We start from the raw sequence: 24,786 nt of genomic DNA, 5'->3' as shown, positions 1-24,786 counted from the left end.
GTGGCTCACACCTGTAATCCCAGTACTTTGGGAGGCTGAGGCAGGTGGATAACCTGAGGTCAAGAGTTCAAGACCACCCTGACCAATTTGGTGAAACCCCATCTCTACTAGAAATACAAAAATTAGCCAGGCATGGTGGCAGACGCCTGTAATTCCAGCCACTTGGGAGGCTGAGGCAGAAGAATTGCTTGAACCTAGGAGGTGGAGGTTGCCCTGAGCTAAGACTGCACCAGTGCACTCCAGCCTAGGAGAAAGAGTGAGACTCCATCTCAAAAAAAAACAAACAAAAAAAAACAAAAATAAAATTAAAAAGGCATTGTTGTGAGTATTCGATTTATATTAGTTACGTGTTTTATCTAAGTGGGTGCAGAGGAGGCTGAGCTACTTGAAACGGTGGCATTTTAGGAAGTGACCAGGGTGCTGTGCTCCTTGCTCTACTGCACTTGCCCAGATTTTCTGCAGAACATTCGGGAAACTTGAACTCATACTGGCTTCCAGCAAGGACCCTGGCATGGGGGCTCAGGAGGAAAAACTCCTGAGTCACAGGACTAACTGTCCCCAGCTCTCATGGGAGAATTCCACTGATCAGCACCAGAACATGAATCTTTTATCTTCAGGAGACAGGCTGGGGGTTGGTGATTATGATAATTTGGTGTTTTATCTTTGCACAGCATTGTCAAGAGCTAGAAGGGCCCAAAACCCTCTTGAAAAGTCCAGCCAGCCCCTCAGAGTATTCTCTTCCCCACTGTTGAAAAGCAGGCATGCCAGGCGCGGTGGCTCACGCCTGTAATCCTAGCACTTTGTGAGGCTGAGGCAGGCAGATCACGAGGTCAGGAGATCAAGACCATCCTGGCCAACATGATGAAACCCCGTCTCTATTAAAAATACAAAAATAAGCTGGGCGTGGTGGCACATGCTTGTAATCCCAGCTACTTAGGAGGCTGAAGCAGGAGAACTGCTTGAACCCAGGAGGTGGAGGTTGCAGTGGGCCAAGATCATGCCACTGTACTCCAGCCTGGCGACAGTGAGACTGTCTCAAAAAAAAAAAAGAAAGAAAGAAAAGAAAAGAAAAGAAAAGCAGGTACACCTCTGATGAAATCTTGCTGCCTGGGGTGCACTCCCAGTTCACGGAGCACCAGAAGGGCTGGAGAGGTAACCTGAGCTTCCACTAGACAGAGTGCACAGGGTAAGGCTCCTGACTGCTGACCCCTCTCTCCCAGCAAGTGCAGGAAAGGGACAGAGGCGGGAGGGAGGATGTGCACTAGTGTGTGGCCGTCACCTTAAATCCCCACAATTTGCAAGGTGAGGAAACCTAGCCAGGAAGACGGGGTGGTATCCCCATAGTTCAAGGGCCTCCACATCTCATGGAAGTTGGCCTAAGCAGCGCGGAATTCACTGTTCATTGATCTTTCTCCTCCACCAGACAGAAACCTCCCTGAGGGAAGGGGCAGGGTCTGATCCACTCTATCCCTCACCAGGTGCCTGACACACAGCAGGTGCTCAAGTCCTATCTATGACAGCACGTCACTGCAAACGAAACGAAATGCAGTCAGTGAAACACCTCAGTGATGCACAGCCATGCAGGTCCGGGTTTTCCTGAATCAGGGAGGGGCTGAGCAACAGAAAGATGAGGCCCATAGACAGAGAGCAGCAGAGGAGAACGAGGGGACTCCAAAGATCTCCCACCAGTACAACGGCTCCCCGCTTCTCCCTCTGCTGCCTCGTAGTGCCCTGGCACTGTCCCACAGAGCAGAAGGAAGACAGGACCATGCTGAAGAGGAGAAGAGCCTGGGACGGAGGCACTGGGACCCCGCCAGCACTTCCTAAAGAGTCACTCTGTAAACAGGAGTCTGGAGACACAGTGTAGTCCCTCCTGGAAACCACGGCCTCCCCGGTAGAAAGCAGGTTGCTGGGCTCCGCAGCCTCCGATAGATTCTCCTGGGCCATCTGGGCTTTTCCCCATAGACCTCCTCTCCCCAGGGCCTCTGCCTTGGTCCCTGGGCCTCAAGACCTGCCCCTACAAGGGTGAGTCTCTCTGCCATCACAAACCCACCACACATTCACCTTATTGTAACTTACATAGTGCAAAGACTAGAAATCCTTGAAATAAAGACCAACATCTCCACAACCCAGTTTACTGGTCTGGCCCGGTTGACAGCTAAAGTTTAGGCAGGGTTGAAGGTTTGGGCATGCCAGGGCCTCTCTCTCTTTCCCAGCATGACACAGGAAGGAAGCTCAAAGGTGAGGCTGTCCCAGGAAGCAGGCAATGAGGCAGGCTTCTGAGCTATGTGTCTGGGGCACTGAGGGTTTGCTGAAAGCCGTAAACCATGGGGGAGGTATTCAGTCCTGTGGGGACGGGCCTCCGAAGTATGTCATACGGAAAACCAGGGCCAGCTGATCTCCCTGTCTCCATCTTCTTCAACGGCAGCATCAAGAGCACCGCCACATGTCCCAGAGCCATGGCATATGGTTGAGAAGAAAACAATCTCCCTTCATCGCCCACCTGAGTCCAACTCTGCCTACTGAGGGAGCTTGCAGAGGGCCACCTCACTAGACCTCAGTTCTCTCGTATGTGCATGAAGCCGCTGGCAGAGCCAGCGGGGCCCGGCATGTACGAAGCCTGGCACAGGGCTCAATCTAACATATCGCCTCATCTACAGCAACTGTATCTGAAGAAGAAAAACAAAACACCTCACGTGCAGGAAGGACCGAGAAGGAAACGCAAGGGAAACTCTGAGGTCTGACCAAAGTAACCTTCGAATCTGAAAGCCCACAGTCGTCATCCATCATCCAAGAGTGGTTTCTGAGTCCACATAGACGTTACAGAAACTCATCCGGCAAGACGTCCCCAAAGGTGGGCAAGGAGAGCCACAGAGGGACACTGAGAGGTCAAACAATGCCCAATCACCTGAGGCATCAAGAAATCAACATAATCAATGGCCATCTTTTTTGCCCCCTATAAAAAACAGTAATTCACACTTGCACAGAAACAGAAGATCAAGGCAATCTTCTCTGGAAGGCATGTCAGCAAAATGAATCAAGAGCCTTAAAAATGCCCCTGCCCTCCAGCCTGTCTATTCCACTCCTGTAAACTATCCTAGCAAATCATCTCAAAGGCAGACAAGGAGTTAGGCACTTACACAGTCACTGTTCATCACAACAGCAAATAAAACAGCCCCTTGACCCACCAGCCTAGATGTAATTACATCACTAAAGACATCCTGACACACTTACCACACAATGCGGCACTGTAAACCATTAACATGCATGGAATGAACAATTTTAATGCTGTGGGAAGATGATGGTAACTACTCCAAGTGAAAACAGCAAACGAATATAGTTTTACATAATTATATGTTCATCGTGCAGTGGGCTATATAAAAAATGCTAAGAACATAAACATACACAAAAACATCAACAGTAACTCTCCCTGGGCATTGGGGCTATGAGAGATTTTTACTGCATACTTTACACTATTGTGCATTTTCTGAATGAAAAAAAATCAACATGAATTACTTTAATCATCAGACAGAAATTCTCAGTGTTGGAGTTGTAAACCACACATTAGTGCCCGTCCCTTCACTCAGGCACCATAGGGGACCAAAATAGTTAAAACACACAGAAGAGTCCCGGGGCTGCTCTTTTTGAACTTGTGTCCAGAAAGTGCTTTGAGCGTCTCACCTGGAGGACTCAGACCCTGGCTGGAAGGACTAGGAGGACAGCTTCCAGGACGGCCTTGAGTACTTACCCATAATTCCACAAGAGAAAAGTGTAGGTCCTTGACTCATCTTCTTTGGCGTGTGCTGAAAACAACCAGAAAAGCTATTCACTCTTCAAATCATAGGAAGCATGTTTTGCACTGACTCTCTACTGATCCCTTCTAAAGTCACAATAAAAGGGTGACTGTCCTTTGCCAATGTCAGATCAGGGAAAGGAGGAAAAGGTATTCAAAGAGAAAACATCTGCACAGAATTAGGCCCAGACTTTTTTGTCCCAAGTCTCTAGTGAGTTATGGAGTCCATTGAGTTAATGGGCTTTGAAAACACACAGAAAGCCCCATCACTTCTGACATGAGGGGATTTTTCCACATAAGAGATGTGGAGGCGGCCCAGGGGCAGGATGGATGGTAAACAGTGGAACAAGCTTCCTTGAGCTGGGCTGAGAAGAGACCAAAAGAGGAGGGGACCTCCCTGGGGACACGAAGAACCTCAAGTAGGGAGCAGAGGGCCCCAGGTCCAACTCCGAGACCCCTCCCTTCCAGATCCAGGGAGAACAGCTCTCCCGCTCTGGTGAGAAGCATGGGGAGAGCTCAGAAGGGCTGGCCTCTGCTCTGCAGACTGTTTTGTGGCTACACTGAGGCCCCCTGAGGCATTTTCTCTGAACTGAAACAGAAACTCAAGGGTTATACTTGGTCTCAACATAACAGCGATGGCTTTTGAACTCCTTGGCACTGTATTTCCACAATAGTTTCCTTTCCACTGTAAACATTCTACATCTTTCCTGATGCCCCCCGCCTACCCTCAACTGAACGCTATGGCCACTGGGCAAAAAATAGGCCAACGAGGCCTAGAAGAACCCCAAATCCAGGGCACTTGCTCCACGGCTACACAGTAAGCTGGGTGTAGAATATTCTGGGGGTTCCTCATGCTAGGTGATACCCAGGTCAAGAGGCTTGCCTGGTCCTCTCATGAGCAGAGACTACCCAGCCAGAGCCCCAGGAAGCAGCTCTGCCTCAAGTGCTCCGAGGCTCCCTCACTCACTCGCCCACTCGCTCAGTGGGCACGGGGTGGTGATTCTTTCTGGGCGGGCTGTGCTGGGGGTTGATCGTACAATGGTGAAAGGAGCTCTCAGGCCCAGAGAAATGAGCTTGTCACAGAAGGCTCTAACTTCTGAAAGGAACCCCCAACACTCCCCATCAAAATGACACAAACAGACAAGGCTTCCAGGCTGGTAAGTGGACGAGGGCCCAGGTTCTGGCTCTTGAAGGCCTGGCAGGACGGTGGGGCTGACTGGGAACACCTGGCCCATCCAGGTAAGAGGGTGGCAAGCACCTGGCACCAGCTCCCTCACCTCATCCCCATCTACCCAATCCAGGGACCTCTGCACGAGGTCAACACTGCGTTCATCCCACAGGGTTACTAAGGGTCCATCCTGACCAGCCTGGGGACACAGAGGTGAAGGAGGACTCACACTTCATGGAAGACAGTCACAGACAAACCACGGGGAGATCGGGGCTGGAGGGGATGTCCAGGGCAAGTGTGCTGGGATGGGGGTGGACACCGGGGCGGCCTCCTGGGAGGGATGCCTAGACTGGCATTGAGGACCACAGGAGCTTCTAGGGCTGAAGGGGAACGGGGCAGTCCTCCTACAGGTCGCCCTCCTCAGTTTAAAATGATCCTAACAGTATCATCACACTTGGTCACCCTCCTGGATTCCACAGTGATGTAACCATCCCCTCTACCACCATCTGTGGAAATATCTGGGAAGAATTCAAAACGGCTGCACCTGCTTCCTCCCATCCCCCGTCACACAATCCCAGCTGAGAGGTGCAGCTGAGACCACACCAAAGTCATGCAATGGAAAGTGGGTGACAAGCGCATGAGAGCCCTGCTGCTGGGGCTGCGCTGCCTGCACAGCCGAGAGCTCAGCCTGTGGATGCCAGGCAGGCCCCCAGTTCCCAGGTTCAGAGAGGGAAGTCGGGCCAGGGTCTGGCTTGCCAAGGGAGGTGGCTCCCAGCACTAAGGGAACACCTGGGCATAAGGAAAACACCCCCTGGGGAAACTCGGCCCCCAGTCCATGCCTGCCAGGTGGGAGAAGGCAACCCAGGCTGGGAGGCCACAGAGGCCACACCAGGATGGGGGCTGGGGAGAGCAGAGAGAGCAGGAACACTGGAGCACCCTGTGTGCTTCACTGGCACGCATGCAGGAGGGGCTGGGGCTTTCCACACCGAAGCAGGAAGCCACATAGCGAGCCGCCCTCTGCCTGGCCAGCAGAACAGTGCTTGCTGGCCGCCTCTCACCAAGCCGGCATGTTCTAGACCACGGGGGACCTCAGGGCCCTTCTGACCCAGGCCATCACAAGGAACACTGCCAGAGATGCCGGGGTCTGTCTGCCCACAGAAACAGCACTGGGCCAACACACACGCACCCCAGGCACTCGTTCATACATTCACTCGACTTGCTCATTCATTCATTCAGTGAGGACTTACCAGCATCTGCAGCAGGTTCCCAGAGTGGCCTGCCATTTCCAACCTGGAAAACAGACTCCTCGCCACCCCACCATTGGCCCTGATCCCAGCCACTGCCAGCCCCAGTGAACGCCCCTCCTAACCGCTCTTACAGCCTGTACCCTGGGCCCCCATTTCCCACCCTCCACCCAGAACCCAGAGCCATCTTCTTTTTTTTTTTTTTTTTTTTGAGACGGAGTCTCGCTGTGCTCCCAGGCTGGAGTGCAGTGGCCTGATCTCGGCTCACTGCAAGCTCCGCCTCCCGGGTTCACGCCATTCTCCCGCCTCAGCCTCCCAAGTAGCTGAGACTACAGGCGCCCGCCACCACGCCCGGCTAGTTTTTTGTATTTTCAGTAGAGACGGGGTTTCACCATGTTAGCCAGGATAGTCTCGATCTCCTGACCTCGTGATCCACCCGCCTCGGCCTCCCAAAGTGCTGGGATTACAGGCTTGAGCCACCGCGCCCGGCCGGAGCCATCTTCTTAAAGCAGAGATTGGACCACGTCATCCTGTTCCAACAACTTCCCACCACAACCAGAATCAAATCCCGGCCACTACCTCTCCTCCACAGTGCACAGTGCTCCACATGAGCCAACCTGAGTACCCACAATCTTGCTCTGGTCCTCCCCTCCTCACTCACACCACCCAGTGGCGCCAGGCCAGTCACTACCATCTCAGGGGCTTTGTGCCGGGATCTTCACACAGCACGCTCTGCGCTGTTCCTGCCCCGTGGCCTCCTCAGTGGCCTTGCTGGACCATCCTGGCTAAAGCGGTGCCTCCCACCCACTTTTCTCTCTCCCATCGCCTCATTTAATGAACATGGCAGGTATTGGAACATCTGTTCCTGTACTGACTCTCTGCTCCATGGGAACGGAAGCTTCTTGAGAAAGGAGGGCTGTCTTGGTTTCAACTTCACAGCCAACAGCAGGCACCACAGCTACAGGCACCTGTCAGCGCCAGCCTGTCCCACTCCTGAGGCCACACACCCAGTGGATGTCAGGCAACAGAAATGGATTTTCACTGGGCAGAAGTTACTGTCTCCCAAAATCGCTGGCCTCACGCAAAGTCAAACCTCAGTGGGGAAGGGCTGAGAGGCCAGCCTGAGAGTCAGAGCCACCTCGCAGGCTGGCCTGGCCTCCTCATGCCGGTCTCCAGCCCTCTACCTAAGGGTTCCCACGAACCAGCAATGGTGCACACTATGATTTTCCAACTCGAAGGAACGACTTCTCCATTTCCCCATCCCAGGCAAGCCACTGCTTGCTCCTCACTGAAGAGATGAAACTGCGCAGCCCAGTGGTGCGGCCCCCTTCTTCTGTCAGCAGCACCCCAAATTTTGAATTGGGATACCTTCACCCTCACTGGATCATGTCTTAGTGGGACTGTCAAACAAGGTGCCTCCACCTCCCTGGCCCCGGGCTAGGCCCAGATCTCAGGCCTAGACACTGGTTCCATGGCTGACTCCTGAACCACAGAGCTGGGCCTGATCCACCCAGCAGGGAGGCCCTCAGTCTGCCCGTGGGCACCTGCTTCTGAAGTCCTCCCAGCTGCTCCAGTCATGCCCTTTCTGGGGCCCGACTGGCCCCCTCCTCTCCAGCCCTGAGAGCTCTCCCCGTGCTCCAGGGAGTTCTCTCTTGGGGTGAGTTAGCTGGGGACGGCCTCTGGCGCTGACAAAGGAGGAACCCTGACTAATTTCGTGCTTTACCTTGAGACCAGATCAGGGCCCATCTTGCTTTCTGAGCCCCATCTGTGAAGCTAAGCCAGTGGCGGCCAGGCCAGAACGTCATGTACTGACAGCTTTCCAGGGTGCCAGGCCCCAGTACACCCTGACCGCTGGCAGGTTTCCCTGGTCCAACTCCACATGGGCAAACCAGCAGAGTTCCTGCTTGGCTCTAGGTTGGCCAGGGCCTTTTATTCCCCAGGCTACCCGGTATATGCTAACATTCCCACTGGTATGTACCATTCCTACACACACAGCCTTTCCAACACTTTGAACCTCCTGCACCCACAGTGGGAAGAATGAGCCAATCATGGTGTGGAGGCCCCACCAGGCCCTGAGGGAACCCCTCGGCCCTCTGAGGTTTCACAAGACACTCAGTGTCTGCACTCAGCGAGCATCCGAGCCCTGCAGTGCTGAGGTCTGCAGTGAAATAAGACCAGAGCACATTTCCCCTTTGTGTTTCTCCCCTGTGAAGCCTCTGTTCCCAAGCCCACCCTGGGGCAGGGCCTCATCTCTGTGAGACTCCTCAGATCACGAGAAAAGGTTTTTGGAATTAGATCCTCGTAGGAAAGGCAAAAGCTGGAAATCAAATGGAGGCTTCAGGGCCATCTGTCTGACTAAAGAAAGCAGCCCTGGCTTAAATAAAGACACAATTAAGGCTCCAAATGAGGAACTGGCCCTGCAGAAAATGCCAGGCCACAACCACGGTTCTTCGTAACTTTCCTCTGTACATTATCGACTAAAGCAACTAAGTCACATCTTCCATCTCCTGACACGATGTTACAGGGAGCCACAGAGCACCTGGGGGAGGCTCACACTCATGCCCTACGGGGGAACGAGTGGAGCACCCACACTCCCAAAATGTAACCCCGCGAGACTGTGGCAGTCGAAAGCAAAAAGGAGATCCAGGCCTGAGACAAGAAAGAGAAGCTGAGGAGGGAACAATGCCTTTGGATGAAGATTCTCAAAGATGCTGATAGAGATACGGTGGCCCTGACTCCTGAGGCTCCGGGGTTAGCCAAAGCATGGGCGGGCCCCTTGGTATCTCTGCCTGCCCAGGGTGAAAGGCATCACGCTGCCCTGGACCCTATGCACTCCTGCGTTCTAACTTCAGGCCAGCCTGGGGCCTGCCAGAGATCCTGGCTGGGGCTACTGAGCTCAAAGTGCCAACTTAGCATGGCCCAAAGTATGAAGAACCCCAGTGCCCAGGCAACTGTGTATAAGGCCTGACATGGCCACTAACTCCTCAAATAAGAAAAGTCATTTAGCCTTTGGCATCCTAATCAGACAAGTGCAGAAGGAAGTGCTTGTCTATCTACCAGATCAGCCCCTCCAAAAGACTAGTATTGGTTGTTATAGGGAAAGTCAGGCAGTCTGGAGCCACACACTGCCCTCTGCCCAGGAGCAGCCAGTCATCAGCTCCCTTTGGTCTTCAGCCTTAAGGGAGGATGGGCTGCAGAGAGAAGAGTGGGCCTGGCCAAGGGAGGTGGTCACTCTGGAAACAAGAGAACAGACTCTTGGCCTGAGCGTGGGCATGCGGGAAGGAGCTGAGGGAGCACAGTGCTCCAAGGTCAAATGTCTGGGCTGCCTTCCAGGGGAGCAGCTAATGTTAGAACACTGGAAGGAAGAGCCCACTCGACAGAGGAAGGCACCAGGCAGAGTCGGGGAAAGGGGAACTGGACCCAGCCATGGCTGCTGGCCGTGCAAGCGAAGTCAGGGCCATGGGCACAGCTGAGCCTCAGGGCCATCTCTCCCCAGGCAGGTGGGCCCTGTGCTGGGAAAGGCAAAATGCTGAGCACTGGTCAGTCCTTTTTTTCCTTACACCTTTCTTTGAGGGAAAGGCAGTTGTTTCACCAGCATTTAGTTTTTTAAAACAGGGGAACCAGAGAACCATGGCATGAACCCCAAAGAAGGCTGGGAGGGAGACCAAGTCCTCACACCCCTCAACAGGCCTCAGAGTTGGCCACGAGCTCCTCCTCCAGTGCCACATGACACCCAGGGTTGCGAGGACCCTGGGGACTTTCCCCTGCACGTTGAGACTTTCCCGCCTCTGTGACTGAGGCCTGACTCTGGGGACCCAGGGTGAGCTGTGCCTCTGGGGTCTGCTCCCATAATTCCAAAGTGGCCTGTGCTGATACCAGTCCCGGCCTCCCCCCCAGTCATGCTTTCCTTTTAAATCTTAAACCTCTACTTGTCATCTTCTTAGTCTGATTAGAAAACAAAAGAAAATTTATTTTCCATCGTTCCTGTTGTTATCTTGATGGTATTTACACGGGGATGATGTTACCAGTTTAGGAAGCTAAAGCAAAACCCCGTCAACTTCCTCTGAACCTCTGCTGGCTGTTCAGAGCAAATGCTAGCATCAGCGTATCTCACATTCTGTCCTGTGGATGTCATCACTAGACTAAGATTATTTTCGGTATTTCTTCAGTTATTTACATCGTGTGTCTCTCCCCAAAGCCTGGAGGGGCTCCAAGGTGATCACAGCCTCTGGAATAGGGCCCATGCGAGAAGGTGCTGGGGGAAGCAGACAAGGGCCTGGGCTTGAAATCTGTGCCTGGGGCAGCCCCTCCCTGGGCTCTCTGAGCCACAGCTTCCTGTCTGTAAATGGGGTAGAAATGGGTGCACCCCTGCCCCTCAGCAGGTAGCGTGAGGCTCAAGGACAGGGAGGAGGTACATGGACCTCTGGGCATACAGTTTGGGTGTCTGTCCCCTCCAAATTTCATGCTGAAATGTAACCCCCAATGCTGGAGGCAGGGCCTGGGCGGGGGTGTTTGGGTCATGGGAGTGGATCCCTCATGAATGGCTTGGTGGCCTCCCCATGGTAATCAGGGAGTCCTCGCTCTTCTAGTTCATGTGAGGGCTGGTAGTTTAACAGGTCTGGCACCTCCTCCCTTCCCTCTCACTCCCTCTCTCACCTCGTGATACACCTATTCTCCCCTCACCTTCTGCCGTGACTGGAAGCTTCCCTAGGCCTCACTAGAAACAGATGCAGATGCAATACTTTTCCATGCTTCTTTTTTTTCTTTTTTGAGACTGAGTCTCGCTCTGTCACCCAGGCTGGAGTGCAGTGGCGCAATCTCGGCTCACTGCAAGCTCCACCTTCCGGGTTCACACCATTCTCCTGCCTCAGGCTCCTGAGTAGGTGGGACTACTACTCAGGCACCCGCCACCACACTCGGCTAATTTTTTGTATTTTCAGTAGAGACGGGGTTTCACCGTGTTAGCCAGGACGGTCTCAATCTCCTGACCTCATGATACGCCTGCCTCAGCCTCCCAAAGTGCTGGGATTACAGGCTTGAGCCACCGCGCCTGGCCGGTGCCATACTTCTTATACAGCCTGCAGAACCATGAGCCAAGTAAACCTCTTTTCTTTATAAATTACCCAACCTCAGGTATTCCTTACAGCAACATGATATGAACTAACACACTTCCCAAGACCCTCAGCATAGCCGCACCCCCAACATCTTCCTGCTGGCCCACGCTATAGGGCAGGCAGCACTGAGCTGGGCCGGGCCAAGCACTGGCACCCAGTCACTGTGTTCTGGGCGCATCAGCAAACTGAGCAATGAGAAAGCCCTTCTCCAACAGGGCTGTTCCCCACAACAGAGCTCTCATCTGGAGCCAAGGGGAAAGAAGAGGAGGAGGAAGACAGATGGGCCCAACACTGGGTGGTTCTGGGCCTGGACAGGTCAGTAACAAAAAGCAGCAGAAAGAAGGATCCTTTCCAACAAAGCAAGGGAGAGTTCAGGAAGAAAACACAGATTCTAATCTGTGAGGCCACAAGAGAACACGTGGTAGAATCCCTTCCAGCAAAGCTGCCTGCTCTCCCTGCCTGCTTTCCCTTTCTGAGTTTTCCTTCCCTGGCTAGGGCTGGGAGGCCATGCTCCTCCTGGCAGGGGCTCAGGCCACACCTCTTGGAAGAGCAGCTCAGCTGACGTTGGGCCCACATGTCCTGGAAACAACTCTGAAGCCAACACCAGGCAGTCCCACCCTGAGAAGGGACCAAGCACAGAGGCGGCCACTGCAGCCAACAGCACAGCTGGACCCGGGAAGGGCTCCTCCCTCGGGACCTCCAGATGGCTCCTCACCCTTGAGGTCTCTTCTTTTTGGTCAGAGCTACTCTAGTCACACCCACTCAGTCGTGAACTGGAGCAGTAGCCAGAGAGAGAGTAAGACAATGGTGAATGAGAAGAGGCCAGGCGACAGGAACCTGCAAGCTCATCCATCCACAAACATCCACTGAGCACCTGCTAGGCGCTGGGCCCCGTGCATTCAGCAACAAGAAAGAGAGACATCCCCTCCCTTCACAAAGCTCCCATTCTAGTATAAGGACTCGGTCAAGATCCATAAGGACATGTTTAAAAGTGCCAAGTACCTAAGAGGGAAAAAGATAGGAAAAGAGGAGAGAAAGTGTGGTGGGGGTAAGGGGTGGGAGCTGGTGCTGGGACTGAACTGTAGGTTGAGTGGCCAGAGAATGAAGGAGAGAGGGAGCATGTCCTACTGTGGGGAGAGAGCTCCAGGCCAAGGAAAAAGTGCAAAGGCCTGAGACAGGCTCACACTTAGCGTGTTGGAACAGGGAGGCCAGTGGGGACCGAGCAGAGGGGGCAGAGTGGCAGAGATGAGGTCAGAGCAGTCACATGGACAAGAATACATGGGGCCACATACATCCTAGTAAGGGCTGGGTGTTTGCTAAGCATTCAGTGTAAAGCCAGTGGAAGCTTCTACACAGTGGAGGACAGCTCTGACTAGGATTCTCTCTGGCTGCTGGGTGGAGAACAGGTTAAAAAGAGCCAGAGGCAGGGGACCAGTTACCACAAGAATCCATGTGAGAGAAGAGCAAGTGGAACCAGAGTGGTGGCAGTGGGGCTGGTAAGAAGTAATCACATTACATAGCAAATGTGAACTGGAAAGAACGGGGTAGTGGCAGAAGAGCTGAATGGTCACAGCAGCTCTACTCCTTGCTGCAGTGACCAAGGCTGCCATTGAGCAAACACACCTCAGGTGCCTGCTGTCTGCCCTGCCCCAGTAGTGCTGGGGACATGGGGAGAAGCAAAGCTGAGTCCCTACCCTTGCAGCTGGGGGTGACACCCCATGGAGACCTCACAGGCTGAGGCCCACGAGCAGAGTAGCACCAGTGTCATGCCTGGTAAGGGCTGGAGAGACCTGACTGAGGGAGGGCCGCCAACACTGGTGTCCAGACACCAGGCAGTGGGCAGAGGCCTGAACGCAGGCTCAGGAAGTGGGGCTGGAGGGGTTGGAGGGAAAGGGGAGGTGCAGCTAGTGAGGCAGTTACTGCCTGCTCCAGGCTGCAGCTGCCTCATTTGTAAAACGAGGAGGCTAGACCCAGTGGTTTCTAAGCCACTTCTTCTCACCCTTCAAGGCTAAATCAAGTATCCCTGCTCTGCAAGGCTTTCCCTGGTGTGCTACAGCCAGGCTGGCCCTGCTCCTCTACACGCCCTGGGCTTCCCATGGGCTTCGGCTGCGAGTTCTTGTTCATGGGATCCTCAAGTTGTCACTGTATTCACAGCTCTCCAGACACCCTCTCTCTAGACCCAGAGCTTCTCAAGGGTGAGAAGTACAGGGCCTGGCTCTGGCTCATACTGTTCCCCAAACTTCTCCAGCCTAGTGCCCAACACACGGAAGGCGCTCTGTGAGGCCTGCGAAAAGAATACAGACCTCGGTGGCTTTCCCAAGCTCCTGACACAGGCAGAGACCTAGGTCTCATCTGCTCAAGGTCTGGTTTCACTGGCATGAGATAGGGGAAGGTGGCCCACCAAGGAGGCTTAGCGTGGGTCCTCACGAGGGGCTGTGAAGGGCGCCAGGAGGGGTCCTGGGTGAGGCGACCCTGGGCAGTTGGGCCTTCCTGACCACGGAAGCTGCAGAGAGTTCCGAAGACTCGCCCATCTCCACAAGACTGCTTATGACTGAGCATGGCTTCCCGCTCCCTCCACAGGCGAGCAGCCCCCACTCACATCTGAGAACTGGGCTTCGAAGGACAGGTCTGCTGACAGCGTTCAGCTATTGAAGGTTGGTTTGCTTGCAGTCTAAGAAGGCCGAGTGAGCTGCCTCTCTGCACTAGTCCACCACATGGTCCAGGGTGAACCACCTTTGGCAGAGGGTAGCTGTTGCCATAGCTCACCACACCGTCTTTCCCCATCGTCTCCCACTCTTGACGTTCCTGAGGCAGCACCACCCTTCAGAGGGATAGGCTTATCTTAGCCCCCATTCAGGGCACCACCCCTCTCTGGAAACCACCTCCCCTTAACGGGTAGAGACAGAAGGAATGTCAGTCCTGGCCTGGCAGGCTACAGAACCACACTTGCTGTTATTTACCAGGGGATAGCCTCCCCTCCTCATTCACCAGATGACCTCAAATCTGAGCTGACTTCCTTCTTTCCAGCGAGTTGTCAGTCAAGCTCTGCTCCTGTGCCCTGTCGCCCCAGCCCAGGACGCCTCACAGAGCTTTGCTCTTGGGGGCTCTGGACTCAATTTGCTAAGCCTGGGTGCTCAGTCCACAGCCCTATCTGTACATCAGGCCTCAGAAATGGTCAGGGAAAGCAGGAAGCCTGCCAGGTCCTCACCAGTTCAGGGCTGAAGGTCCCGCATGCGATGGAGTCAGCTCCCCGGGTGCTGAGGCTTTCACTTAGGACCATCACCATGATAAGGGCCTCAGGCGCTGGGCTCCATCCCAGGGTGGGTATCAGCCATCTTCACTTGGGCAGACTTGGGCTGGGTATCTCCTGGGGAATTGATGTCAGCAGAAACAGCTCCTCATTGGCCGCTCACCCTTGGGGTGGGGCCGTTCTGGGAAATGGCCAAGTGTGGTCAACTCCCTGGAAAGACAAAAGAAAAGCAAAAGGATTCAGGACTAAGAAAGACCAAGGCCCTGAGAGTCACCCCTCCCACAGTACTGGAAACCCCAGGGGATTGGAACCACCTCTCTGCTAAAGGAGATGTACTCAGGGAGAGTCACCAAGGCCCAGAGTTACCTTCTCAGAGCTCCCCACACCCCTGCCATGCCAGCCTTGGGCTGCCTCACTTGTAAAATGGCCTGGTGGGTAGAACAACAGATTGGGGTCCAGCCACGTGATACCTTTAAGAGCTATCTCAGGGTCTGGGTGGCTAACAATCTGCTGTCCCTGCAGCATACTCAAGTCACGTGACATCTTACCACTGAGCTGGCTTTACAGGCAGCTTTAGCACACACCAGGATGCATTAAAGTAGGCCAAGGGTCAGAACATGCCTCATCCCCACATCCAACACCAAACGGGTCGGCCCTCAGGCAGCCAACTGGCAGCAGGGGACCAGCAGTCAGCATGCTGGCTCCCTTCTTCACCCAGTTATGAACAGAAGCTACTGGAACAATAAGGAGGGTCCATTTAAAAAGGCATATATTTGGCCAGGCATGGTGACTCATGCCTGTAATCCCAGCACTTTGGGAGGTTGAGGCAGGTGGATCATCAGAGGTCAGGAGGTCGAGACCAGCCTGGTCAACATGGTGAAACCCCATCTCTACTAAAAATACAAAAAATTAGCTGGGTGTGGTGGCATGCACTGTAATTGCAGCTACTTGGGAGGCTGAGGCAGGAGAATCGCTTGAACCTGGGAGGCAGAGGTTGCAGTGAGCCAAGATCGCACCACTGTGCTCCAGGTTGGGCAACAAGAGTGAAACTCCGTCCCCCCACCAAAAAAAAGGCATACATTTCTGGTCCTTGGAAGTGCCACATTTCAACATCAACATCTTTGCAACACTGGGGGCCTTCACAGCTTTGTCATCTTCCCCAGAAAGAACTAAACTAAGTGAGCTTCCAGTAGTGATGGGACCCACTCAGCACTGCCATTCTGCACAGCCTATCCGCAGCCCCTCTCCGATTAACCCACCACCATTTCCCACCAAGCAAATGAAGAAAGAGTGCAGCCTTCAGTTCAGGTTTGAAAAATCCCTCCTTACAAACTCACGTCTCTATTTCCCCATGCAGCTAAACCTTCAAAGAAAGTCACACAGACACAAGGAACCTGAGGATCACCACCAAAAAGTAAAAAAGAATGATGATAATAGTATTAAATAGAAAAGCAGCTCCTAATCTGTAATCAGAAACAAACTGCTCAACACAGGAAAACGTTTTAGAATCTGCTGCTCTGTGTAAAAATTAATTGCACCCTGGTATTTACTTGCTGTCCAGATTGTAAATCATATTTTCCTGTTTACTTCAATTAGACTTTACAGTGGGTGTTATTGAAATTGCTCAATTACAGGCCAGCTGGCAAGCACAGGAAAATTACCTTCTACTGTTCTTCGAAAACAAGGTTCATCCAAAGTGCAAAAGCAGAGAAGGGGAGGAGGGAAATCAATACATGTTCCAAAGCTTGACTGTTCAGGAAGAGAGCCCAGGGGAGGCTGAAGATTCCCAGGTCTCATTGAGAGATCTGGTGCACAGGTTCAACACCACATCAATCTAGAAGTGACACGTTCTGACCAACTGTGGTCTGTTCAAGGAAAGAGTTTCAGACCACTCCTGCAAGTTCTGGCCAGGCAGCTGGGTTCAGGAACAGGCCAGAGAGGTGCTCCTGGATTTGCCTTTCAAAGCAGCCTTTTGTGTCTCCTCAGTGGAGGAGGCCTAATGGCAGCCATCATCTTTCTGTGTGTGAGCCCCAATTCAGCTCTCAGGCAGCCAGCCTTAGGCACAAGGCCTGGGAGGTGAGCTGCCCGTTCCCTCCTCCCCCATTTCCATCCTCTCTAGGAAGCCAGGTGAGTTCAGTAGCTACAGAGGCTCAGATCCTGAGTCAAGCACAACTGAGTTGGAATCCCAGCTCTTGAAATACATTGTTTGAGTGGCCTTTGCCAAGTTACTCTTAGAGCCTCAGTTTCTCTCTCTGTACAACAGGGAAAACAGTGCTTGCCTCACAAGGTTACTGTATCTGATGAAAACAGAGCCCAAGTCCTTTGCACGCTGCCTTGCTCATCCAGGTGAGTGCTCAATCAACAGCAGCTACTGCTAGCAGTTTCATGGGGGAGGCTGGGAATCCAGATCCTCTTCTCGGCAATGGACGCCCAAGCGGCCATCCTCTCAAACGTGTTTAAAGAGAAACGAGCTAAATTCTGTCAATAAGGGCCTGGCTATATGATGGCCCATCCCTCTGGTGAAGTAGGAGGAGGCCGGTAAGAATGAAACTGTGGAAGTCTGTCGCCATGGGAACACATCAGCCCATCCAGACACAGCTCTGCACAAAGCAGGAAGCCAGAACGAGGCAAAGATGGGGCGGCCCAGCTCTCTCCAGCTCCATCCCCAGCAGAGTCCCGACAAGGGGCCAGGGCTCGGAGAGGCAGCAGAAGCACCAAAAGCGCGTGGGCAACTGGGTGGTCAGCACATGTGACAGGCATGGAAAGGAGAAGGCAGGTGTAGCACAATCCCTACCCTGGGGGGGTCTCACAGAGAGTGCAGTGACCCAGCCAATACATTTCAGAGGCAGGCAGAAAGGGGGACGTGACGTCAGAGGTAGGCTTTAAAGAGACTCCTTTGCACTGTAAGAGCCCAAGAGTGGGGACAACCTCGATGCCTGCAAACAAGGCGAACTGGTTAAATAAATTACGGTGTTGTTACATAAGGGAATACCATGTGGCCTTCAAAAATACTATAATAAGCCAGTTCAAACTGTACAGATATGAAACAATCTCCAAGAAATGCTATAAAGTGACAAAGACAAAAAGAGCCGAGTCCACTAGCCTGAGCGACAGAGTGAGTCTCCGCCTCAAAAACAAACAAACAAGGAGTCCAGCATGGTCCCACACAGTGGTTGCCTGGAGAAGGGAATGATGGTTCTGGAGAGGAACCATGTCCAACCCTATGTGAGGTTTGAATATTCCATCCCACGTCCGCCCATGGTACTTTTAGTTCTTAAGAAACAGGCAAGATTTCATCAGGAAGGGCAGGGCACCCAGGCAGAGGGAAGGGTGTAAGCAAGGCGTGGCCGCCGGGCCAGCCTCGGAGTATGGGAATGGTGAGAACGCTGGTGGCTGGCACACAGGGCACGCAGAGGGCATAGCAGCAGGATGGCAGCTAGAGAGAGACTCAAACCAGACCCAGGGGTCCGAATGTCACACTCAGGGGAGACCTTATCATTGCGGCTGTGGGGGCTCCCAAAGGAAATTAGAAGCTGGAGTTGGCTGCTTTGATCTGTTAGGAGAGCAATTTTTTCTGAACCCTTTGCAACACCTACCACAATCCCTCACATACCCTAACAGCTCAAAACACATTTCCGGAATCGAGCTAAATTGTAGCAACATCTGAAATGATCTGGGCAGGTTCTCAGAATTTGTGAGGCGAATCCAGACCAGCAGAGCCCAGCACGATCTAGAATTTCCTGGGATTCCTATGACCCGTGGGCCTGGCCTGGCCAACTTCACTGGGGAATGCCAGGACCAGGCCGGAGACTTCAAGCCCAGTCTGCAAACACGGTCAGGGTCTTCTCAAAGAGAAGCCGGGGGCACGGCCAGGAAAAAGACAATAACTGGGTGATCCCACAGGGGGCAAGGTGGAAGCCTCGCAAAGCCCTCCCACAGGCCACCTCTGGGGCACAGACCCTGCCATGGTCTAGTGGGTTTTCTCTTAACCTATATCAAGAATCACTTCTATCTATTGAGCACCTACTAGCTACCAGGCACTTTACACACATTAGCCACAAGCCAGGTTGAATTATCCCCATTTTACAGCCATATACAGCAACTCACTCAGGGTCCGGGTTCAAAGCTGGGATGTGAACCCTGGTGAGCCAGCACCCAGGTCTGCACTTCCCACCAGTGCCTTGCCCCTCCATCCCCTAAAAAACCCCTTCAAATGCCCATTCAAACAACTACCAGCAAGAGTTCTCCTTTGCATTTATTCCAGAGAGATTAAGATTTACGTTCACACACAAATGTTTGTAACAGCTCTTTATTCATAACAGCCCAAACCAGGAAATACTCTAGAGACCCTTCGCTCAATGAATAATTAAACAAAATGTGGCAGGGCACAGCCACACTGTGGAATACTACTCGGCAATAAAAAGGAATCAACCAGAGACACACGCCACAACCTGGATGAGCCTCCAGAGACTCATGCAGAGTGAAAGAGCCAGTCCCCAAAGGCTCACTATTCTAGGAGTCCATTTATATCCCTTTCTTAAAATGACAAAATTATAGAATTAGTGCAGAGATGAATGGCTGTCAGGGGTTGGGGATGGGGCGTGGGAGCAGGAGGGAAATGGGCATGGCTGGGAAAAGGCAGCGGGAGGGATCCTTGGAGATGGAGATACTCTGTGTCTCAACTGTATCTGTGACAATTTTCTGCTTGTGATACTGCATTAGTTTGGTAGGATGTTACCATTAGGGGACAGTGAGTAAGGGGTATGTGAGATTTCTCTGTATTATTTCCTGTAACTGCATGAGTGTACATGATCTCCAAAAAAAAAAAAAAAATTTTTTTTAAATAAATTCCAGCCGGGCGCGGTGGCTCACGCCTGTAATCCCAGCACTTTGGGAGGCCGAGGCGGGCGGATCACGAGGTCAGCAGACCGAGACCATCTTGGCTAACACGGTGAAACTCCGTCTCCACTAAAAATACAAAAAAATTAGCTGGACATGGTGGCGGGTGCCTGTAGTCCCAGCTACTTGGCAGGCTGAGGCAGGAGAATGGTGTGAACCCAGGAGGCGGAGCTTGCAGTGAGCCAAGATCGCGCCACTGAACTCCAGCCTGGGAGACAGAGCAAGACTCCGTCTCAAAAAAATTAAAAAATTAAAAAAAAATCCCAATCTATGCATTTATCAAAATTCATAGAACTAACCACCAAAAGACTGTATTAGGCTACATATAAATTTTTAAAACTTTTTTTAAAGCCCACTGATTATACCAGGGAGACCATGTGCAAGGGGAGATGGGGGAACGTGTGTGTGCTGTGGAATTTGGCAGCCCCGGCCTTTGCCATAAAATCACTTGACTTCAGTTTCCTCATCTTTAAAACGGGGGTGAGGCTCGTCACAGTGGCTCACACCAGTGATCTCAGCATTTGAGAGGTTGAAGCAAAAGGACTGCTTGAGACCAGGAGTTCAAGACCAGCCTAGGCAACACGGCAAGACTCCATCTCTACAAAAAATAAAAACTAAAACAAAAATAGCCAGGCGTGGGAGTGTACGCCTGTAGTCCCAGCTACTCAGAAGTCTGAGGCAAAATCGCTTGAGCCCAGGAGTTTGAGGTTACAAATGAGCTATGATCATGCTACTGCACTCCAGCCTGGTGATAGAGGGAGATCTTGTATCAAAAGAAATAATTAAGCTGGGTGCAGTGGGTCATGCCTGTAATCCCAGCACTACGGGAGGCTGACGTTGGTGGATCACTCGAAGTCAGGAGTTCAAGACCAGCTTGGCCAACATGGTGAAACCCCAACTGTACTAAAAATATAAAAATTAGCTGGGCATGGTGGTGCATGCCTGTAATCCCAGCTACTCAGGAGGCTGAAGCACAGGAAACACTTGAATCTGGGAGGCAGAGGCTGCAGTGAGCCAAGATTACACCACTATACTCTAGCCTGGGCCACAGAGCAATACTCTGTCTCAAAAAATAATAGTAACTACTATTATTATTATTATTATTAATTAAATAAACACAGTGAGGATAATACCTTTGCCCTGGGGCTGCTGGGAGATTTAAATAAGAAAACACATATAAAAGAGCTCGGCACAGAGAAGGCCAGACATTGGTGTCCATTCCCCTTTGCACAAGTAGCAATCATGGGCCGCACTCTCATCGGGCACCATCCTTGCATCTCGACTGCAGTTTTCCTTGCCCTGTATTTAAGTCTTGTATTGTCACTTCCCAGTCCCCGCATTCACCTCCCACCTCTCTCCCGTGACTCCCTGGGCAGTGCTCATGATAGGGGGCCTCCAGCCTGCCTCCATACACAGCTAGGGCTACCCAGTATCCGCCAAAGGAGGGCTGGGTGAGGATCTCCCCTTGGTTGGCACCCCAACCTGATCACGGGGACACAGTGCTCTCTGACTCAACCCCAGGAGCCCCTACTCAATGACTCATCTTCACCAGGATTTCCACTGAAAAGAGCAAAAAGCAAGGTCAGACTTTCCATTGATCCATGTGTATGCTCCCTGGGTGCAGACAAGGTGGCAGAGGGCCCCTGCCCACCTCCCAAGTCCTCACCTCTAAAGTGCATCTGCCCAAGAACAGCCCCAAACTTGCCAGCATTGTGCCCAAAGCAAGGCCTATGGGTAGGAGGGCACACACACAGGTGGCTGCTGCCGTGGTCAGCAAGACGCCCCAGGCCCAGAGCCTACCTCCACCTCCATGTGCCCCACACAGCCACACTTCTAGCCACAGCCCTCCACCCTCACCTCCATTCCCCTCTCCCTGGGCATCCACCAGAGGCTGGGTTCTTCTCAGCTAATCCTCTCACGTTCCTATGAACAGGCATTATGGTTGGCAGCATGCACATTTTCCAGATGGGAAGATTGAGGCTCCAAGAAAAGAAATCAAGTCATTTGCCCAATATCCTACAGCTAGCAGGGGCAAGACCAGGATTCAAATCCCCAGGCCACTCTGTCTCTGACACCACAGAAACAGGGGAGAAAGCTTTGCTCTCACACAAGTTCTTGCTAACATGAAATTTTCTTGCTTTTGTTCTACAGTCTTCAATGTGTCTTCATTTGTTTGCCACCACTGAACACAGCTGTCTGCTATCACTGTAGCCTGGGACTCTGAGCTTCCAGCAAGTGGGAGCCCCACCTGGCTCATCCACTTCAAAAGAGGATTGCACGCTAATGAATTAATACATACAAGAAAGTGTTGCAAACTCTACAATCCTATATAAATCTTAAGAAGATTGGAGGAGTTTACCAAATGCTCTGTAATGCATTTTGAAGGGCTATCCCTTAAAAGAAACTGACCATACTAGAAATCATCAAGACAAGTTTTTCCTTCTTTTAGTGTCTTTATTTAGTCTGTACTTACTACTCGCACACGTTAGTTTCACAGTTAATTTTACCACCTTAAAAACAGGACTCAGATCAAAACCCAAACATGAACTTAGCCACTGACAGTGATTTTCCTGGTGGCTCACGGAAGCCATTGCTCTCAGAGCTTCCATTTCCCCCTCCCATTCAGCAAAGGAAATGGGAGGGAAAGACAGCAATTCCGCAAGGTCTTTGTGCACTTTGAAACTTTTGTAGCTTCAGTTGTTGGTGTGACAAAAACCATCTGTAGACAGAATCTAGAAGCAAGTATATGAACATTTGGGGAAGGGTGTTGCTTAGTGGGTCATGTTGTCTCCTGCCAAATTCTGTGACAACCCAAAAGTGCAAGAAGGGTTCCGAGAAGAGCCGAATGCTGCAGTCAAGCTTCATATCCACCAAGACAAAGGGATTTAATCTGCTTGGGGACGATTCCGCTCGCTGATTTTATATACTAACTAAGTCATCTGAGTCTAAAGGATAAAAGTTAAAAGCTGCCTAAGAACTTTATCCAGGGCCTCTACTTTCCCAGACTAAGTTGATACCGGAAAGACAGTCTGGTGTTTCAACCAGAGGACAGAGCCCACGAATGTGCAGCTTCCATACTATAGTGAACATTTCAATGACCCCGCAGCCGGGGTTCCCATATCTTCAGGTCCTACTGAGAAACAACAGACAGACAGACCTGCCGGCACCACCCTCAACGCACAGAAAAAAAGAGGCAAAGAAAACCCCTTTCATCAGTACTTTGCTAGTGCAGAAGTAACAGGTGACACAGAGCTTACCTTTTAACGCAGCACGAGGAAAATACTAGCCATAGCAACAGGGCCAGGCCCTGTGCTTACTGCAACCTCAGAGTATCCCTGTCAGAGGGCGCTACTGTTATCCCATTTTACAGAGGGGGAAACTGAAGCCCAGGCTCAAGGTCACCCAGTTGTGAACAAGGCACAAAGATTCAACCCACATCTACTGAACTCCAAAGTCTTTGTCTTAACACCTGGACCCCACTATTCCAGGATCTTTAAGTTTCATTGTTAATCATCCCTTCAGTACTTGATTTGTCAGCTAAATGATCAAATGCCAAAGCAGGCACCAATTTTGCAATATACACACTCTCTAATACAGCCCATCCTAAGGTGTCCCAGCCAAACATCAACCTTCTGGAACTGATGTTGAAACATGGTATTAGGGGTTCCACTGCAGGCAGGAAAAATGGGCAGATGACGAGTATCTTGGAGAGGGTAGAAGTGGGACAGGAAGTCATCACTTTCCATTTTTAACTGCATGGATGTACAGACGTGCTGGATAACTTGCAAAGGGTGAAGTGTCTCCCAGGAAGCTCAGGGTGCTTCTGGGCCTGCAGGGAGTCACAATGGCTTCTTGCAACCCCAGCTGGAACCTGTATCCATCTGTCCCTATCTCCCCTGGTCCTGTGCCTCCTGCCTCTGCCTCCACCACAGCCACCCTGCCCTTCTCTCAAAGTTCATTTCCAGGTTGTTTGTGGGGAGCCCTCCCCTCCACATGTGCAGCCTAGGTGTGGCCCTCCGTCAGTCATCCTGTGGCCTCAGCACACAGCCTGCCCACAGCAGCAACCTGACTGATGCCTATCTGCTAAGTCAGTATCACAGCAAGAGCACTGAACTTGAGTCCACGCTCAGCCTAGCTCAGTCCCAGAGGAGCTGCAGGGCCCTGGCTGAGCTCTGTAACTTTGCTCAGCTTTCTGCCTTTGTAACAGGTAAGAAGTCACCCTTGTTCTGCCCGCCTCAGCTATAAGTTAAGGAGGTAACGCCCTGTAGGTGGGGGCACTACAAAAATATCCCTAAAAACACTGAAATCCTTAGGCAGGCACAATTCCTAGCAGGGCACAGACCCTTATTAAATGCTTATAAATTGGATAAAAGCATCTCGTCTTCACAGCTACAGCATTAGCTTCTAGGGGCCAAGAATATGCTTTTGAATCCTCCAAGCACCTTGCTCCTGCAAGTGGGCTGGTGGACATTCAGCAGGGCGAGTGAGAGTGGCTGGCTGCAGGCATGAAGCACCTGCTGACCCTAGACAGAGAGGGCATACTCACCCCTCCCTCACCCCTCCCTCCACAGGAAGGTGTGTCCTTGGAGGTGCTTTCTTCAGTAACTGGGGTTAAAACATATTCCCTGATCTAGTCCTTCAGGTAATCAAAGGCTGCCAAAGGCCACACTTGGGGAAGGACTGGGAGTCGCACTACACAGCTTGAAAGAGACTTGACCTGTGTCCCTGGCTGAACAAAGTGGCCCAAGCTCCCCTATGTGTCTCCTTAATGGAAGGGGGGAAAGCAAAACAAGACAAAACAGTAAACTGAGCTGCTGAACCAAATCGGAACTCTGCTCTCCTGGACTTTTCAATGTTGTAGGGATTTTCTTTTTAAAGCAAATAACATTTCAAGAGGAGGGGGAGGAATGACATTATTCAGGGACATAAAAGTGCTGAGATCCAAAAAGCCAAAACAAATCTGAACATGGGAATGAGACAGCCCATGTAGTTTCTTGAAACTGAAGCCAACTGCATGCATGACTTGTCAAGAGTTCATTTATCAGTGAAAAATAACTGACAGACGAGGTTCCTATACGCACTCCCGTAATTCTCACGACCACTCATGTACTTTTAACCCACAAACACTATGAAAGAAGAGCTTGCTCTAGACTGGACGTTGCATGATACACTCAAAAGGAAGAAGACAGGGACAAGAGGCACGGAGAGAGGAGAACTCACACTTACCGAGTGGCCACAGAGCTAGATGCCGCCTTCTGCTCCAAACCAGAGGAAGGGAAAGAATGGGAAGAGAATCAGAGGACAACGAGGAGACTGCA

General features: G+C 51.9%; 1 protein-coding gene across 6 annotated transcripts in view; it reads right to left on the bottom strand.

Moving 5' to 3' along the window:
- FAM53B (family with sequence similarity 53 member B) overlaps positions 1-24,786 on the bottom strand; it is a 124,866-nt gene that overhangs the window by 72,479 nt on the left and 27,601 nt on the right. For 4 of the 6 annotated variants that reach the window (XM_009215583.4, XM_009215585.4, XM_017944412.3 and 1 more), the window contains exons 2-3: positions 14,528-14,779; positions 3,749-3,803 (exon numbers count right to left, since the gene is read on the bottom strand). In XM_009215583.4, the coding sequence (XP_009213847.1) occupies positions 3,749-3,803; positions 14,528-14,605 (133 nt within the window). In that variant the 5' untranslated portion in view covers positions 14,606-14,779. Of the gene's footprint in view, positions 1-3,748; positions 3,804-6,208; positions 6,382-13,918; positions 14,141-14,527; positions 14,780-24,786 lie in introns of those variants that run through there. The other 2 variants (XM_021943820.2, XM_009215584.4) reach the window with 2 other exon arrangements.

Source organism: Papio anubis, chromosome 11 (genome assembly GCF_008728515.1).
Source record: "Papio anubis isolate 15944 chromosome 11, Panubis1.0, whole genome shotgun sequence".
Classification (NCBI taxonomy): Eukaryota; Metazoa; Chordata; class Mammalia; order Primates; family Cercopithecidae; genus Papio; species Papio anubis.
The sequence above is the reverse complement of the archived record's forward strand: the minus strand, read 5'-3'. Positions and strand labels throughout refer to the sequence as shown.